At 41.2% G+C, this 19,183-nt stretch overlaps 1 protein-coding gene across 1 annotated transcript in view; it reads left to right on the plus strand.

The window, feature by feature from the left end:
* LOC106591140 (membrane-associated guanylate kinase, WW and PDZ domain-containing protein 2) overlaps positions 1-19,183 on the plus strand; it is a 430,776-nt gene that overhangs the window by 377,657 nt on the left and 33,936 nt on the right. The window contains 2 exon segments of the mRNA XM_045688044.1: positions 7,353-7,420; positions 7,422-7,469. Of these exon segments, the coding sequence (XP_045544000.1) occupies positions 7,353-7,420; positions 7,422-7,469 (116 nt within the window).

Genomic DNA, 19,183 nt, shown 5'->3' on the forward strand with positions numbered 1-19,183 from the left:
CAGCTAAAACGTAACTAAATGTTTTACATTTTAATTATAGTTTAACCTCTAGAGGACCCCTTCGAGATAAAATCCCAATATCGGGATTGGTTGGACAACAACCAGTGAAATAGCATGGCGCGAAATTCCCCCAAAAAATCTCAAAATTAAAATTCAAGTATTTTACGGCATTTTAAAGATACTCTACTCGTTAATCCAATCACATTGTCCAATTTCAAAAAGGCTTTACGGTGAAAGCAAAACATTAGATTATTTTAGGATAGCATATTAGCAAAAAAAGCCATTCTCCAAGCACGAATAGCCGTCACAAAACCAGATATACAGCTAAAATTAAGCACTAACCTTTGACAATCTTCATCAGATGACACTCCTAGGACATCATGTTAGACAGTACATGCATTTTTTGTTCGATCAAGTTCATATTTATATCCAAAAACCCAATTTTTACATTGGCGCGTGACGTTCAGAAAATGTTTTCTCCCCATAACCACCGGTAAATAGGCACATACATTTACAGAGTAACTCATAAACGTTGACAAAATTTATAACAATTATTTAAAGAATTAGAGATAATCTACTCCTTTATGCAACCACTTTGTCAGACATCAAAATAACATTACGGAAAAAGCACATTGTTCAATATTCTGAGTACAGAACTTAGCCTTCAATGCTAAGCTATACAGTTAGCCTACAACCACGGCATCGACAAATCTCTAACAAAATGTTTGAAATATTTTCTTACCTTTGCTGATCTTCGGCGGAATGCAGTTGGAAGGGCACCCACTTCCACAAGAAATGTTCATTTGTTCTGCAAAGTCCATCATTTACGTCCAAATACGTCCGTTTTGTTGACCCATCCAGAACACTTTACAATGCCATGTGGCGTGGACGCAAATCCATAGACAAAATGGTCAAAAATTCCATTACCGTTTGTAGAAACACATCAAACGATGTTTACAATCAATCCTTTAGAGTATTTTTTACGTAAAATTGTGATAATTTTACAACCAGGCAATAGGTATTCATCCCAGAAGAAAAATAAAAAACAACAAAGTCATGTGCATGCGCGTCATAAGACACCTATCCTCAGACTGGCCAGTGATTGACTGAGCAACAATTTTCTGCCCGGTAACAGGTGACGGATGAAACCATTTCCTAAAGATTGTTGACAGCCAATGGAAGAGTTAGGAGGTGCAACGTAAATCCTATGTCACTGTAGTTTTTCAAGGGATTCAAAAGAAAAACTACATTTCTAATTTCTCCCACTTCCTGATTCAATTTTTCTCAGATTTTTGTCTGCCATATGAGTTCTGTTATACTCACAAACACCATTCAAACAGTTTTAGAAACTTCAGAGTGTTTTCTATCCAGATCTACTAATAATATGCATATTCTATTTTCTGGGCCAGAGTAGTAACCTGTTTAAATTGGGTATGTTAACCCAAGAGGTTAATCTGAAGACGCTGTGAATTATGGGCCTGCTCTGATATATGTGATAGTTGGCTTCTAAATGAGTTGGAAAAAGTGGGTTTGGTGTCAGATGGTATCAGACGGATGGAGTCCCACTTCTCTCATGTCACCATCGAGCGATGGAGAGGAACCACTAGCACTGCCCAGCCATCTCGAGTTCATCGGGCCAGTCAATTTTGCATTTCTGCAGTATTTTTGAGCATGTCAAATTCGTGATGGTAAATGCCCATTGAAACATATTGCAAATGTACTGTGCATTTGCAATATGATTCAATAGTGAAAAACATCACCAAATGGACATGATGAAAACACCACAACGAGCGATGGAGAGGAACCACAGTCACTGCCCGGCCATCCTGAGTTCATCGGGCCAGTAAGTTTTGCATTTCTGCAGTATTTTTTACCATGTCAAATGCGTGATGGTAATTGTCATTTGGGACCTTTTTTTAAAAATCGTTAAAAAACAACAGAGTCCCACTTCTCCCTCATCATACATGACAAATAGACCATCTAGGTTGATTCGTGGCTTAACATAAGGCATCTTCCTATGATCATACATGGCAAATGGACAAACATCCTGATTTGGCACATTCAATACTTTCATGTTGCAGTTGGACATTTCTTATGGGATTTGGCAAAAAAAAGAAAAAAAAGTGACTTTTACTTCGAGTTTTGACTTCCTATGAAATCATATTGCAAATGGACAAAACATATGCCTTATGTACAAGCAAAAAAAAATATTATGCCAATAAAATATGTCACAAGTATGTTCATACAGCTCTTATACATGTGTAATTGACAAAAAATCAAAAGAATTTCGAAAAACGGTCCAGAAAGCACTTTTTTAACCTCCCTGGGCAAGGTGGGACACTCTTAACCTGTTGGGGATAGGGGGCAGTATTTGCACGGCCAGATAAAAAACGTACCCAATTTAATCTGGTTACTACTCCTGCCCAGTAACTAGAATATGCATATACTTATTGGCTTTGGATAGAAAACACCCTAAAGCTTCTAAAACTGTTTGAATGGTGTCTGTGAGTATAACAAAACTCATTTGGCAGGCAAAAACCTGAGAAGATTCCTTACTGGAAGTGGCCTGTCTGACCATTTCTTGCCCTCCTTGATCATCTCTAACAAAAACAGGGGATCTCTGGCATGACGTGACACTTCCTACGGCTCCCATGGGCTCTCAGAAGGCGGGAAAAAGGTGAATGATGTAATTCCATCCCCAGGCTGAAACACATTAGCGCGTTTGGCAAGTGCTCTATCAGAGGGCCATCAGACAGAGGCTCGTGCATGAGGGGATAGCATGCTTTTACTTTCACTCTCTTTGTATTAAAAAACTATTTCCCGGTCGGAATATTATCGCTTTTTTACGAGAAAAATGGCATAAAAATTGATTTTAAACAGCGGTTGACATGCTTCGAAGTACGGTAATGGAATATTTAGAATTTTTTGTCACGAAACGCGTCGTGCTCGTCACCCTTATTTACCTTTTCGGATAGTGTCTTGAACGCACGAACAAAACGCCGCTATTTGGATTTACCAATGGATTATTTGGGACTGCAGGACTGAAATCCTGCAGCGCCCGCAAGGTCCCCCTGCTCAAGTAAGGGAAGACCCCTCCAAATGGACAAAAATGAATGGGAACATATTGGCACTGTACGAATAATACACACGATGTACAATACCACTCATTTGGACGCCGTTTCTTCCAAATCATATTGCAAATGCCATATGGCAATGCCAAATGTCACACCGCAAAAATCCAATAGATGGTTAGCGCGCTCCACCGTAACTTTTTCATATTGCAAATGTAACACAAGTCAAGTCCCAAGACTCAAATTTAGAAAAAGTATGAAAAAAAATTGAAAACTTATCACCCCCCGGATAGGGGGCAGTATTTTCACGGCCAGATAAAAAACGTACCCGATTTAATCTGGTTAGTACTCATGCCCAGAAACTAGAATATGCATATAATTAGTATATATGGATAGAAAACACTCTACAGTTTCTAAAACTGTTTGAATGGTGTCTGTGAGTATAACATAACTCATAAAACCTGAGAAGATTCCATACAGGAAGTGCCCTGTCTGACAATTTGTTCTCCTTCTGTGGCATCTCTATCAAAAATACAGCATCTCTGCTGTAACGTGACATTTTCTAAGGCTTCCATTGGCTCTCAGAAGGCGCCAGAAAGTGGAATGACGTCTCTGCAGTCTCTGGGCAAAAAAACAGCAGTTTTTGTGAGTGGTCAGGCAGGGAACAATGACACTGGAGATGCGCGTCCACAAGACGACTCCATGTTTTTCTTTCAGTCTTTGAATGAATACAACGTCGCCCGGTTGGAATATTATCGCTATTTTACGAGAAAAATAGTATAAAAATACATTTTAAACAGTGTTTGACATGCATCGAAGTACGGTAATGGAATATTTAGACATTTTTTGTCACGAAATGCGCCCGCGCATCACCCTTCGGATCGTGACCTCAACGCACGAAAAAAACGGAGCTATTTCAATATAACTATGGATTATTTCGAACCAAAACAACATTTGTTGTTGAAGTAGAAGTCCTGGGAATGCATTCTGACGAAGAACAGTAAAGGTAATCCAATTTTTCTTATAGTAATTCTGAGTTTAGGTTGTCCCAAACTTGGTGGGAGTCAAATTAGCTAGCCTGTGATGGCCGAGCTATCAACTCAGAATATTGCAAAATGTGCTTTCACCGAAAAGCTATTTTAAAATCTGACACCGCGATTGTATAAAGGAGTTCTGTATCTATAATTCTTAAAATAATTGTTATGTTTTCTGTCAACGTTTATCGTGAGTAAATTCACCGGAAGTTTGCGGTGGGTATGCTAGTTCTGAACATCACATGCTAATGTAAAAAGCTGTTTTTGATACAAATATGAACTTGATTGACCAAAACATGCATGTATTGTATAACATAAGGTCCTAGGAGTGTCATCTGATGAAGCTCATCAAAGATTAGTGCTGCATTTAGTTTTGGTTTTTGTGACATATATGCTTGCTTTGAAAATGGTTGTGTGATTATTTCTGGCTGGGTACTCTCCTGACATAATCTAATGTTTTGCTTTCGCTGTAAAGCCTTTTTTGAAATCGGACAATGTGGTTAGATTAACGAGAATCTTGTCTTTAAAATGGTGTAAAATAGTTTATTGTTTGAGAAAATTGAATTGTGGTATTTTAGTTGGTTTTGTATTTCGTGCTGTGCGATGCCATTGACTGTTGGCTAGGGGTTCTGCAGGCGGAACAGGGTTCCGCTAGCGGAACATCTGTCCTCAACAGGTTAATGTGGGTTCAATAGGTTTATAGACCAGTCTGAGATAACGTACAACTTTAAAGAGCCAAAGCCCCAACTCCCAGCGTACACGTTACAATTTGCTTTGGATATTAGTGACCACTGTCCTATTGTATGTGTCAAGGATATACAGATGCTTAGATCCAAACCTTGTTTTATCAACAAAGAATTAAAAAAATGACATTTTGGTGGCTTGTATTGCATCTATACCAAACCCAGAGTTGGCTCTGAACCACTTCTCAAATGTTTTCAATTGTATTGTAGATAAACATGCTCCCTTTAAAAATGGATAATTCAAAATAGGTCTTGCCCTTGGTTCAGTCCAGAGCTATCTGAAGTTTTACACACGCTGCCTGGAAGTCATACATTTCAAGAGTGTGCAAAGCTGTCATCAAGGCAAATGGTGGCTATTTGAAGAATCTCAAATATAAAATATATTTTGATTTGTTTAACACTTTTTTGGTTAGTACATGATTCCATATCTGTTATTTAATAGTTTTTATGTCTTCACTATTATTCTACAATGTAGAAAATAGCTAAAATAAAGAAAACCTTTGAATGAGTATGTGTTCTAAAACTTTTGACCGGTAGTGTACACCCTGTTTATGGTTTCAGAATTATCTTAGCGACAGAACTCAGGCTATCTTGACAGACGGGATTCAGTCTGAATTTCTTGAGATTCAAAAAGGTGTTCCTCAGGGTTCGATTGTGGGTCCATTATTGTTCACTCTGTAAATTAATGAAATAGGAAACACTGTTAATACTTGTAACATTCATCTCTATGCAGATGACACAGTTTTGCATTCTTGTGCATGATTTTGATTCACTTAAGTGTTACATACAAGTAAAACCATCTCATTCGGGTTTTCTAGGTCACGAAATGTTGACCCTGAGGACCTGCATATTTGCACTATAAAATGGAGCCCAAATTTAGCTTGTTTCTCAATATAAGTATCTTGGTGTCTGGATTGATGACAAGTTGTCCTTCGTAACACATATTGAAAATTGGACTATGAAGCTAAACAGTCCAAGCAAAACAAAAAGATATTTAACCTCTCTGGGACATGTGGGACGCTACACTATTCAACAGCCAGTGAAATATCACGGCGGCAAATTCAAAACAACAAAAATCTCATAATTCAAATTTCTCAAACATACAACTATTATATCCCATTTTAAAGATACACTTCTCATTAATCCAACCACATTGTCCAATTTCAAAAAGGCTTTACGGCGAAAGCATAATATTAGATTATGTTAGGACAGGGCCCAAACAAGAAAAAACACAAAGCCATTTTCCAAGCAAGGAGAGGTGTCACAAAAAACAGAAATACAGCAAAAATTCCTCACTAACCTTTGATGATCTTCATCAGATGACACTCCCAGGACTCAATGTTACACAATACATGTATGTTTTGTTCGATAAAGTTCATATTTATATCCATAAACCCCATTTTACATTGGCGCGTGATGTTCAGAAAATGTATTCCCTCCAAAACATCCGGTGAATGAGTACATCAATTTACAAAAATACTCATCATTCCAACCGGACAATAGCGTATTCATTACAGAGGAAAAAGAAGGAACGGTGCGCCTGCCTGCCTGCCTGCGCGCCTGCCTGCCTGCGCAGTAAACAAATCACTGGTCCCAGGCTTGAGACAGCTCTTATTCTCTTCCCAGTAACAGTAGAGGCATGAAACAAGGATCTAAAGACTGTTGACATCTAGTGGAAGCCTTAGGAAGTGCAAAATGACCCCACAGATACTGTAGTTTGGAAAGGCAAAAAGTTGAAAAACTACAAACCACTTCCTGGTTGGATTTTTTCTCAGGTTTTTGCCTGCCATATGAGTTCTGTTATACTCACAGACATAATTCAAACAGTTTTCGAAGAGTGTGTTCTATCCAAATCTACTAATAATATGCATATCCTACCTTCTGGGCCCGAGTAGCAGGCAGTTTAATTTGGGCACATTATTCATCTGAATTTCCGAATACTGCCCCCTGTCACCAAGAAGTTTTAAACAGTCAGATTTTGATGGGGATTTTTTTATTATGCTAATTGATTGATGTGTGAGCACGTCAATCGACTCTAAGGGGATTTTATTATCAACACTGCATGTGAATACTAAATGTGGGACGCTACACTATTCAACAGCCAGTGAAATATCAGGGCGACAAATTCACTCTTGCAATCGTATACTTTATACAGATTATTATTTTTTGTTGTTCAGCCTAGATGAAGGATATTGACTCTTAATCCAAATAGATTACAAATCAGTGCCGCATTCTTTCCTCTCTTGGCCATGGTAGTCTACGTTTGTGCAATCTATTTCTCTGTATTCAATTGTTTTGTCTATTTCTACCTCCTCTCTCACCTGTCTTTGTCTGTCTCCACCCCCTTTTTCCCCTCCCTATCCATCCCTCTCCGCTCCCTGTCTTTCCGCCCCTCCCTCCCTCCCTCTTCTCCGCCCCTCTCTCTCTCTCTCTCTCTCTCTCTCTCTCTCCATTCCTCTTCCCTCCCCCTGTCTCTCTCGCTGTCCCCCCTCTCCCCTCGTCAGGTCCAGAGTACCAGGATGTGGAGGTGCACCTGTTGAGGGAGAAGACTGGGTTTGGCTTCCGCATCCTGGGGGGGAGACGAGGCCGTGCAGGCTGTGAGTCCGGACGCCCGTGACAAGGCTCGTATGGGACGGGCTGGACAACACACACACACACACCATATAATGCATACCTACATTTACATTTTAGTCATTTAGCAGACGCTCTTATCCAGAGCGACTTACAGTAGTGAATGCATACATTTCATTTCATGCTTTATTTTTTTTTGTTCTGGCCCCTCGTGGGAATCGAACCCACAACCCTGGCACTGCACACACCATGCTGGCGTTGCAAACACCATGCTCTACCAACTGAGCAGGCCTAACACACCATAATACAAGCAAACTTAACAACATGTAATCCACACCTCACACAAGCATGTATATTTTCATTTAATACACCTGCTGCTGCCTACACACCTAACAGCATACAAACCGAACAACATATAATGCCCACCTAACATCATAAAATACACACCTAACACCATAATACCCACATACACTATAACACACACTTAACGTCATTTTACACACATATAATCACATTAAACCGGACGACTGTATAATCACGCTCTCTCTAGCCGACGTGAGTAAGACCGTTAAACAGGATATAACCTTTTAATGTTAATTCACAAGGCCGCAGAGCCAGACGTATTACCTGGACGCGAACTCAGAGCATGCGCTGGCAAGTGTCTTCACGAATATTTTCAACCTCTTCTTGACCCAGTCTGTAATATCTACATGTTTAAAGCAGACTACCATAGTCCCTGTGCCCAATAATGCCATGGTAACCTTTTAAAATGTCTATTGCCTCGTAGCACTCCTGTAGGAATGAAATGCTTTGAAAGGCTGGCCATGGCTCACATTGACACTCAAATTCGCATACCGCCCCAACATATCCCCAGATGACGCAATCTGCATTGCACTCCACACTGGCCTTTCTCACCTAGACAAGAGGGACACAAATGTGAGAAAGCTGTTTATTGACTACAACTCAGTATTCAACACCATAGCGCCCTCCAAGCTCATCAATAAGCTATGGACCCTGGGACTGATCACCTGCCTCTGCAACTGGATTCTGGATTTCCTGACAGGCCTCCCCCAGGTGGTGAGGATAGGGAACATCACATTTGCTACGCTGACCCTCAACGCAGGGGCCCCTCAGGGGTGCGTGCTTAATCCCCTCCTGTACTCCCTGGTCACCCACGACTACATGGCCGACCACGACCCTAACACCATTATATTGTTTGCTGAAGACATGATGGTGGTAAGCCTGATCACTGACAACTATGAGACCATCTACAGGGAGAAGGTCAAAGACCTGGCAGAACACCAAGTTCCTTGGTGTCCACATCACCAACAAACTATCATGGTCCAAACACACCAAGACAGTCGAGAAGGGGACATGACAACACCTTTTCACCGTCAGGAGACTGAAAGGATTTGTCATGGGTCCCCAGATCCTCAAAAAGTTCTACAGCTGCACCATCGAGAGCATCCTGACTGGTTGCATCACCGCCTAGTATGGCAACTGCTCGGCATCTGACTGTATGGCGCTACAGAGGGTAGTTCATACAGCCCAGTACATCACCGGTGCCAAGCTTCCTGCCATTCAAGACCTTTATACTAGACAGTGTCAGAGGAAGGCCCAAACAATTGTCAAAGACTCCAGTCACCCTACTCATAGACTGTGTTCTCTGCTACCACAAAGCAAGCTACTACAAAGCAAAGTCTGGAACCAAAAGGACTCTGAACAACTTCTACCCCCAGGCCATAAGACTTCTAAATAGTTAGTTAAATAGCTATCTGGACAATAACAAAATAGCTACCTGGACTATCTGCTTTGACCCTTTTTGCACAAACTTTTTTGACTCATCACATTCACTGCTGCTACTGTTTATTATCTATAACTTTATTCCTAGTTATATGTACACATCTACCTCAATTACCTGTGTAAACAGCCAAGTTATACTCATTGTGTATTTATTATTACGTGTTTTACTTTTCTATATTTTCTTTCTGTCTGCATTGTTGGGAAGGTCCCATAAGAAAGTATTTCACTGTTAGTCTACACCTGTTGTTTACGAATCATGTGACAAATACAATTTGATTTAATTTAAAAGGTCCATTATGTAACTTTTTGTACTACACAACTGATTTCAGATAGAAATGCGAGTTAACAGTCTGTCATTGTCATTGTCATTGAACGCAAATCTGATAAGCGCTAGATCCATTCTAAACTCAGCAAAAAAAAGAAACATCCTCTCACTGTCAACTGCGTTTACTTTCAGCAAACTTAACATGTAAATATTTGTATGAACATAAGATTCAACAACTGAGACATAAACTGAACAAGTTCCACAGATATGTGACTAACAGAAATGGAATAATGTGTCCCTGCACAAATGGGGAGTCAAAATCATAAGTAACAGATAGTATCTGGTGTGGGCACCAGCTGCATTAAGTACTGCAGTGCATCTCCTCATCATGGATTGCACCAGATTTGCCAGTTCTTGCTGTGAGATGTTACCCCACTCTTCCACCAAGGCACCTGCAAGTTCCCGGATATTTCAAGGGGGGAATGGCCCTAGCCCTCACCCTCCGATCCAACAGGTCCCAGATGTGCTCAATGGGATTGAGATCCGGGCTCTTCGCTGGCCATGGCAGAACTCTGACATTCCTGTCTTGCAGGAAATCATGCACAAAATGAGCAGTATGGCTGGTGGCATTGTCATGCTGGAGTATCATGTCAGGATGAGCCTGCAGGAAGGGTACCACATGAGGGAGGAGAATGTCTTCCCTGTAACGCACAGCATTGAGATTGCCTGCAATGACAACAAGCTCAGTCCAATGATGCTGTGACACACCGCTCCAGATCATGACAGACCCTCCACCTCCAAATGTTTTCCGCTCCAGAGTACAGGCCTCAGTGTAACGCTCATTCCTTCGATGATAAACGCGAATCCAACCATCACCCCTGGTGAGAGAAAACCGCAACTTGTCAGTGAAGAGCACTTTTTGCCAGTCCTATCTGGTCCAGCGACGGTGGGTTTGATGTCTGGTGAGGACCTGCCTTACAACAGGTCTACAAGCCCTCAGTCCAGCCTATCTCAGCCTATTGCAAACAGTCTGAGCACTGATGGAGGGATTGTGTGTTCCTGGTGTAACTCGGGCAGTTGTTGTTGCCATCCTGTACCTGTCCCGCAGGTGTGATTTTCAGATGTACCGATCCTGTACAGGTGTTGTTACACGTGGTCTGCCACTGCGAGGATGATCAGCTGTCCGTCCTGTCTCCCTGTAGCACTGTCTTAGGCGTCTCACAGTACGGACATTGCAATTTATTGCCCCGGGCCACATCTGCAGTCTTTATGCCTCCTTGCAGCATGCCAAAGGCACGTTCATGCAGATGAGCAGGGACCCTGGGCATCTTTCTTTTGATGTTTTTCAAAGTCAGTGGAAAGGCCTCTTTAGTGTCCTAAGTTTCACAGGTGCATGTTCATTAATTGTTAATTAAGTAATTAGTTAATTAATTAATTAACAGAAAATTCCAAATGGTCTACTACATAATGAACTATTACTTGGAACTGGAGCATTCGCCTTGTTGTATTCTAGAACAACCCTCAGCGTGAGACATACAGTGAATTTGTAAAGCATTTAGACCCATTGACTTTTTCCACATTTTGTTACGTTACAATTAATTAACAAATTAATACAACAAGGCGAATGCTCCAGTTCCAAGTAATAGTCCATTATGTAGTAGACCATTTGGAATTTTCTGTTAATTGATGCTTACACAACACCTCTCCAAGAGGGGAGATAAACCCTTCACCATGCTGTTAGAACACTTGTGGTATCTCAGAAAAGACTACACTAAATACAGCTACCCCTCCCCTTGGCCGGTCCTAAACCTTCAATGTTTGTAGATCTGTGAGTTGGAAGATTTAGCTGTACACTGTGGTAAATGCACTGAGTATACCACACATTAGGAACACTTTCCTAATATTGAGTTTCACCCCCCCATCCTTCAGAACAGTCTCAATTTGTTGTGTCATTGACTCTACAAGGTGTTGAAAAAGTTCCACAGGGATGCTGGCCCATGTTGACTCCAATGCTTCCCACAGTTGTGTCCAGTTGGCTGGATGTCCTTTGGGTGGTGGACCATTCTTAATTCACATGGGAAACTGTTGAGCGTGAAAAACCCAGCAGCATTGCAGTTCTTGACACAAACTGTTGCACCTGGCACCTACTACGATACCCCATTCAAAGGCACTTAAAACTTTTGTCTTTCCCATTCACCCTCTGAATGGGACATGTGCAATCTATGTCTCAATTGCCTCAAGGTGTTAAAATCCTTATTTAACCTGTCCCCTCCCCTTCATCTACACTGATTGAAGTGGATTTAATAATCTTCATCAGAAGGCACTTCCAGGATTCCCAGGTCCACAACAAATGTTGTTTTGTTCAATAAAGTTCATAATTTATGTCCAAATAACTCCTTGTTGTTCGCGTGTTGAGTTCAGCTACTCCGAATGTAGCAAGTGCACGGAAAATGTGATGACAAAAAGTAAAAAAAAACTATTTACGTTCGTTCAAACATGTCAAACGTTGTATAGCATCAATCTATAGGGCCTTTAGGACATGAAGATTCAGTAATATTTCAACCGGATGGTTCCTGTGTCTTGAAAAATGTTTTGGAACAGAGGATCCTCCCTCGTGAATGCGCACCAATGAAGTGATGTCCTTCCCTGGGTGACCAACTTCCCAGCCTTCTCATTCGGTCTCTGTTCATCGTAGATGCCTCAAACAACTTTCTAAAGACTGTTGACATCTAGTGGAAGCCTTAGGAAGTGCAAAATGAATCCTTAGTCATGGTGTGTTCCATTGGCAATGACTTGAAAATAGCACAGCCACAAGATTTTCATTTCCTGCTTGTATTTTCCCTCAGGTTTTTGCCTGCCATATGAGTACTGTTATACTTACAGACACCATTCAAACAGTTGTAGAAACTTCAAAGTGTTTTCTATCCAAATCTACTAATAATATGAATATTCTAGTTTCTGGGCCAGAGTAGTAACCTGTTCAAATTGGGTATGTTTTTCATCCGGCCGTGAAAATACTGCCCCCTAGCCCAGACAGGTTTTAACAAGTGACATAAATAAAGGATCATAGCTTTCACCTGGATTCACCTGCTCAGTCTGTGTCATGGAAATAGCAGGTGTTCTTAATGTTTTGTATACTCAGTATATATATATATATATACTGACAATTTCCATGATTTCCATTTATAAATAATTGGGTGTTTGGATCAGCAATTTCATTTTGATCTATCAAATAACTGATGGACACAGTAATATTTCAGTAGTGAAATGAGGTTCATTGGATTAACAGAAAATGTGCAATATGCATCAAAACAAAATTAGACAGGTGCATAAATTTGGGCAGCCCAATAGAAAAATAACATCAATATTTAGTAGAGCCTCCTTTTGCTAAAATAACAGCCTCTAGACGCTTCCTATAGCCTCTAATGAGTGTGTGGATTCTGGATGAAGGTATTTTGGACCATTCCTCATTACAAAACATCTCCAGTTCAGTTAGGTTTGATGGTTACCGAGCATGAACAGCCCGCTTCAAATCATCCCACAGATTCTCAATGATATTCAGGTCTGGGGACTGGGATGGCCATTCCAGAACATTGTACTTGTTCCTCTGCATAAATGCCCAGGTAGATTTTGAGCAGTGTTTTGGGTCGTTGTCTTGTTGAAATATCCAGCCCCGGCGTAACTTCAACTTTGTGACTGATTCTTCAACATTATTCCCAAGAATCTGCTGATATTGAGTGGAATCCATGCGACCCTCAACTTTAACAAGATTCACAGTACCGGCACTGGCCACACAGCCCCACAGCATGATGGAACCCCCACCAAATTTTACTGTGGGTAGCAAGTGTTTTTCTTGGAATGCTGTGTTCTTTTGCCGCCATGCATAACATCCCTTGTTATGACCAAATAACTCAATCTTTGTTTCAACAGTCCACAGCACCTTATTCCAAAATGAAGCTGGCTTGTCCAAATGTGCGTTTGCATACCTAAAGCAACTCTGTTTGTGGCGTGTGTGCAGAAAAGGCTTCTTCCGCATCACTCTCCCATACAGCTTCTCCTTGTGCAAAGTGCGCTGAATTGTTGAACAATGCACAGTGACACCATCTGCAGCAAGATGATGTTGTAGGTCTTTGGAGGTGGTCTGTGGGCTGTTTTTGACCGTTCTCACCATCCTTCGCCTTTGCCTCTCCGATATTTTACTTGGCCTGCCACTTCTGGCCTTAACAAGAACTGTGGCTGTGGACTTCCATTTCCTCACTATGTTCCTCACAGTGGACACTGACAGCTTACGACTCTGCGATAGCTTTTTGTCGCTGGATAAAAAACATACCCGATTTAATCTGGTTACCACTCCTACCCAGTAAGTAGAATATGCATATACTTATTACATATGGATAGAAAACACCCTAAATTTTCTAAAACTGTTTGAATGGTGTCTGTGAGTATAACAGAACTCAAATGGCAGGTCAAAACCTGAGAGATTCCTTTACAGGAAGTGGCCTGTCTGACCATTTCTTGAACTTCTTTTCCATCTCTATCATTTACTAAGGATCTCTGCTCTAACGTGACACTTCCCACGTCGTCCATAGGCGCTCAGAGCCCGGGAAAAAACAGAATGTCGTCATTCCAGCCCCAGGCTGAAACACATTATCGCCTTTCTCAAGTGGCCGATCAAGGGACACTGGGCTTATGCGCATGACCCCGACCGCCCCCGCCTTTGGGATTTTTTCCTCTGTTTGCCGAAAAGGAGATTCCCTGTCGGAATATTATCGCTTTTCTACGAGAAAAATGTCGTAAAAATTGATTTTAAACAGCGGTTGACATGCTTCGAAGTACGGTAATGGAATATTTAGAATTTTATTGTCACGAATTGCGCCATGCGCGCGACACTTCTTTACTATTTCGGATAGTGTCTGGAACGCATACGAACAAAACGCCGCTATTCGGATATAACGATGGATTATTTTGGACCAAACCAACATTTGTTATTGAAGTAGCAGTCCTGGGTGTGCATTCTGACGAAGACAACAAAAGGTAATCAAACTTTTATAATAGTAAATATGATTATGGTGAGTGCTAAACTTGCCGGGTGTCTAAATAGCGATCCCGTGATGCCTGGGCTATGTACTTAGAATATTGCAAAATGTGCTTTCACCAAAAAGCTATTTTAAAATCGGACATATCGAGTGCATAGAGGAGGTCTGTATCTATAATTCTTAAAATAATTGTTATGCTTTTTGTGAACGTTTATCGTGAGTAATTTAGTAAAATGTTAGCGAATTCCCCGGAAGTTTGCGGGGGGTATGCTAGTTCTGAACGTCACATGCTAATGTAAAAAGCTGGTTTATGATATAAATATGAACTTGATTGAACAAAACATGCATGTATTGTATAACATAATGTCCTAGGGTTGTCATCTGATGAAGATCATCAAAGGTGAGTGCTGCATTTAGCTGTCTTCTGGGTTTTGGTGACATTATATGCTGGCTTGAAAAATGGGTGTCTGATTATTTCTGGCTTGGTACTCTGCTGACATAATCTAATGTTTTTCTTTCGTTGTAAAGCCTTTTTGAAATCGGACAGTGTGGTTAGATTAACGAGAGTCTTGTCTTTAAATGGCTGTAAAATAGTCATATGTTTGAGAAATTGAAGTAATAGGATTTTTAACGTTTTGAAAATCGCGCCACAGGCTTGCAGTGGCTGTTACGTAGGTGGGACGAATTCGTCCCGCCTAGCCTAGAGAGGTTAACTCAGTCACCGGCACACCCCCAGGGACAGACAAGACCTAGCGTCATGAGACAGCCTTTTTCTGTCATTCCGAATAAAAACCCCACCCAGGGTTACTTTCTTGAGACCAGGCCTCCACTCCATTACGAGTTGGCCAATAGGTTTGACCCTGCATCCCTCTACTTAACTTTAACCATACCACGTGGTTAAACTTTTAGACTATCGATACCGACAGAATAATAACAAGTCTTTGATATTAATTAATAGTCTGCAGCTAGAAATTTGATATCATCGAACGCGAAGACCGACGAAACATCCATTCTATAACGACATTAATGAATGTCGCTTTGAAAGATCCATTCTAACCAAGAGAGAGAGAACTCTCCAACAGGACAAAAACTCTCCAACAAGGATCACGACGACACACTGAGCGTAAATATATATTGATTGCAATTGTTCCCGAGTGAGTGAGCGTTCATGTGCAAAGGATTAGCATATCAATTGTTAACCTCTTACATCTAGACGTTCCGCTAGCGGAACACCTGCTCCAATATCCAATGATGGGCGTGGCGCGAAATACAAAGTCCTCGAAAATCCCAAAACTTCAATTTTTCAAACATATGACTATTTTACACCATTTTAAAGACAAGACTCTCCTTTATCTAACCACACTGTCCGATTTCAAATAGGCTTTACAGCGAAAGCAAAACATTAGATTATGTCAGCAGAGTACCCAGCCAGAAATAATCAGACACCCATTTTTCAAGCTAGCATATAATGTCACAAAAAACAAAACCACAGCTAAATGCAGCACTAACCTTTGATGATCTTCATCAGATGACACTCCTAGGACATTATGTTATAGAATACATGCATGTTTTGTTCAATCAAGTTAATATTTATATCAAAAAACAGCTTTTTACATTAGCATGTGACGTTCAGAACTAGCATTCCCACCGAACACTTCCGGTGAATTTACTAAATTACTCACGATAAACGTTCACAAAAAACATAACAATTATTTTAAGAATTATAGATACAGAACTCCTTTATGCAATCGCGGTGTCCGATTTTAAAATAGATTTTCGATGAAAGCACATTTTGCAATATTCTGAGTAGATAGCCTGGCCATCATGGCTAGCTATTTTGACACCCAACAAGTTTGGTAAAAATTAGATTACCTTTGCTGTTCTTCGTCAGAATGCACTCCCAGGACTTCTACTTCAATAACAAATGTTGGTTTGGTTCCAAATAATCCATAGTTATATCCAAATAGCGGTGTTTTGTTGTGCATTCAAGACACTATCCGAAGGGTAACGAAGGGTGACGCGCTCGGCGCGTTTCGTGACAAAAAATGTCAAAGTATTCCAATTCCGTACTTCGAAGCATGTCAACTGCTGTTTAAAATCAATTTTTATGCAATTTTTCTCGTAAAAAAGCGATAATATTCCGACCGGGAGTTGTTGTTTTCGTTCAAAGACAGAGAAAGTTAAATGGACTCTTCTCGTGCACGCGCGCACCAGTGTCATTGTTCTCAGATCGACCACTATCCAAATGCGCTACTGTTTTTCAGCCATGGCCTGCAAAGTCATCATTCAACGTTCTGGCGCCTTCTGAGAGCCTATGGGAGCATTAGAAAATGTCACGTTACAGCAGAGATCCCCTGTTTTGGATAGAGATGATCAAGAAGGCCAAGAAATGGTCAGAGAGGGCGCTTCCTGTTTGGAATCCTCTCAGGTTTTGGCCTGCCAAATTAGTTCTGTTATACTCACAGACACCATTTAAACAGTTTTAGAACCTTTGGAGTGTTTTCTATCCAAAGCTAATAATTATATGCATATTCTAGTTTCTAGGCAGGAGTAATAATCAGATTAAATCGGGTATGTTTTTTATCCGGCCGTGAAAATACTGCCCCCTATCCATAACAAGTTAATATTTATCAACTCTGTTGTGCCTCCTCAGCTGCCCTTTTATGACCCTTTGTTTAAAAAGCCGCCATGCCGGTTTAGCCCACTAGGGCACATTACTCTACCAATTCTTTGTGACGATAATTATGGTTTGTATACTTTCTGTGAATTACTTTGTTTAGTAAATAAATTATTTTAATACAGTTGATGTATGGATGATTTAGTAAAGACTGGGTTCGTGCAGATACAACAATTTACGACGTTTGGAATGAGACTGACGCGAGGTAAAATTCACCACTTAAACCAGAAGATAATCGGTCAGATACTATAATATATAATGTTATAATAGAGGAAAGTTATATTAGGAAAATTATAACTTTGTAATCTGAATATTTTCCTTGGTGCCCCGATCTCCTAGTTAATTACAATTAAACGATTAATCAGTTTAATCGCGTGATAATAATTACAGGGAGTTCTTTTGATAAACATGTCTTCAGTTAATGGTGTCCAAAGACACGACTATAATTATATATATATATATATATATATATATATATATATATATATATATATATACACTGCTCAAAAAAATAAAGGGAACACTAAAATAACACATCCTAGATCTGAATGAATGAAATAATCTTATTAAATACTTTTTTCTTTACATAGTTGAATGTGCTGACAACAAAATCACACAAAAATAATCAATGGAAATCCAATTTATCAACCCATGGAGGTCTGGATTTGGAGTCACACTCAAATTTAAAGTGGAAAACCACACTACAGGCTGATCCAACTTTGATGTAATGTCCTTAAAACAAGTCAAAATGAGGCTCAGTAGTGTGTGTGGCCTCCACGTGCCTGTATGACCTCCCTACAACGCCTGGGCATGCTCCTGATGAGGTGGCGGATGGTCTCCTGAGGGATCTCCTCCCAGACCTGGACAAAAGCATCCGCCAACTCCTGGACAGTCTGTGGTGCAACGTGGCGTTGGTGGATAGAGCGAGACATGATGTCCCAGATGTGCTCAATTGGATTCAGGTCTGGGGAACGGGCAGGCCAGTCCATAGCATCAATGCCTTCCTCTTGCAGGAACTGCTGACACACTCCAGCCACATGAGGTCTAGCATTGTCTTGCATTAGGAGGAACCCAGGGCCAACCGCACCAGCATATGGTCTCACAAGGGGTCTGAGGATCTCATCTCGGTACCTAATGGCAGTCAGGCTACCTCTGGTGAGCACATGGAGGGCTGTGCGGCCCCCCAAAGAAATGCCACCCCACACCATGACTGACCCACCACCAAACCGGTCATGCTGGAGGATGTTGCAGGCAGCAGAATGTTCTCCACGGCGTCTCCAGACTGTCACGTCTGTCACATATGCTCAGTGTGAACCTGCTTTCAACTGTGAAGAGCACAGGACGCCAGTGGCGAATTTGCCAATCTTGGTGTTCTCTGTCAAATGCCAAATGTCCTGCACGGTGTTGGGCTGTAAGCACAACCCCCACCTGTGGACGTCGGGCCCTCATACCACCCTCATGGAGTCTGTTTCTGACCGTTTGAGCAAACACATGCACATTTGTGGCCTGCTGGAGGTCATTTTGCAGGGCTCTGGCAGTGCTCCTCCTGCTCCTCCTTGCACAAAGGCGGAGGTAGCGGTCCTGCTGCTGGGTTGTTGCCCTCCTATGGCCTCCTCCACGTCTCCTGATGTACTGGCCTGTCTCCTGGTAGAGCCTCCATGCTCTGGAGACTACGCTGACAGACACAGCAAACCTTCTTGCCACAGCTCGCATTGATGTGCCATCCTGGATGAGCTGCATTACCTGAGCCACTTGTGTGTGTTGTAGACTCTGTCTCATGCTTCCACTAGTGTGAAAGCACCACCAGCATTCAAAAGTGACCAAAACATCAGCCAGGAAGCATAGGAACTGAGAAGTGGTCTGTGCTTACCACCTGCAGAACCACTCCTTTATTGGGGGTGTCTTGCTAATTGCCTATAATTTCCACCTGTTGTCTATTCCATTTGCACAACAGCTTGTGAAATTTATTGTCAATCAGTGTTG

Source organism: Salmo salar, chromosome ssa10 (genome assembly GCF_905237065.1).
Source record: "Salmo salar chromosome ssa10, Ssal_v3.1, whole genome shotgun sequence".
In the NCBI taxonomy this organism is placed as follows: domain Eukaryota; kingdom Metazoa; phylum Chordata; class Actinopteri; order Salmoniformes; family Salmonidae; genus Salmo; species Salmo salar.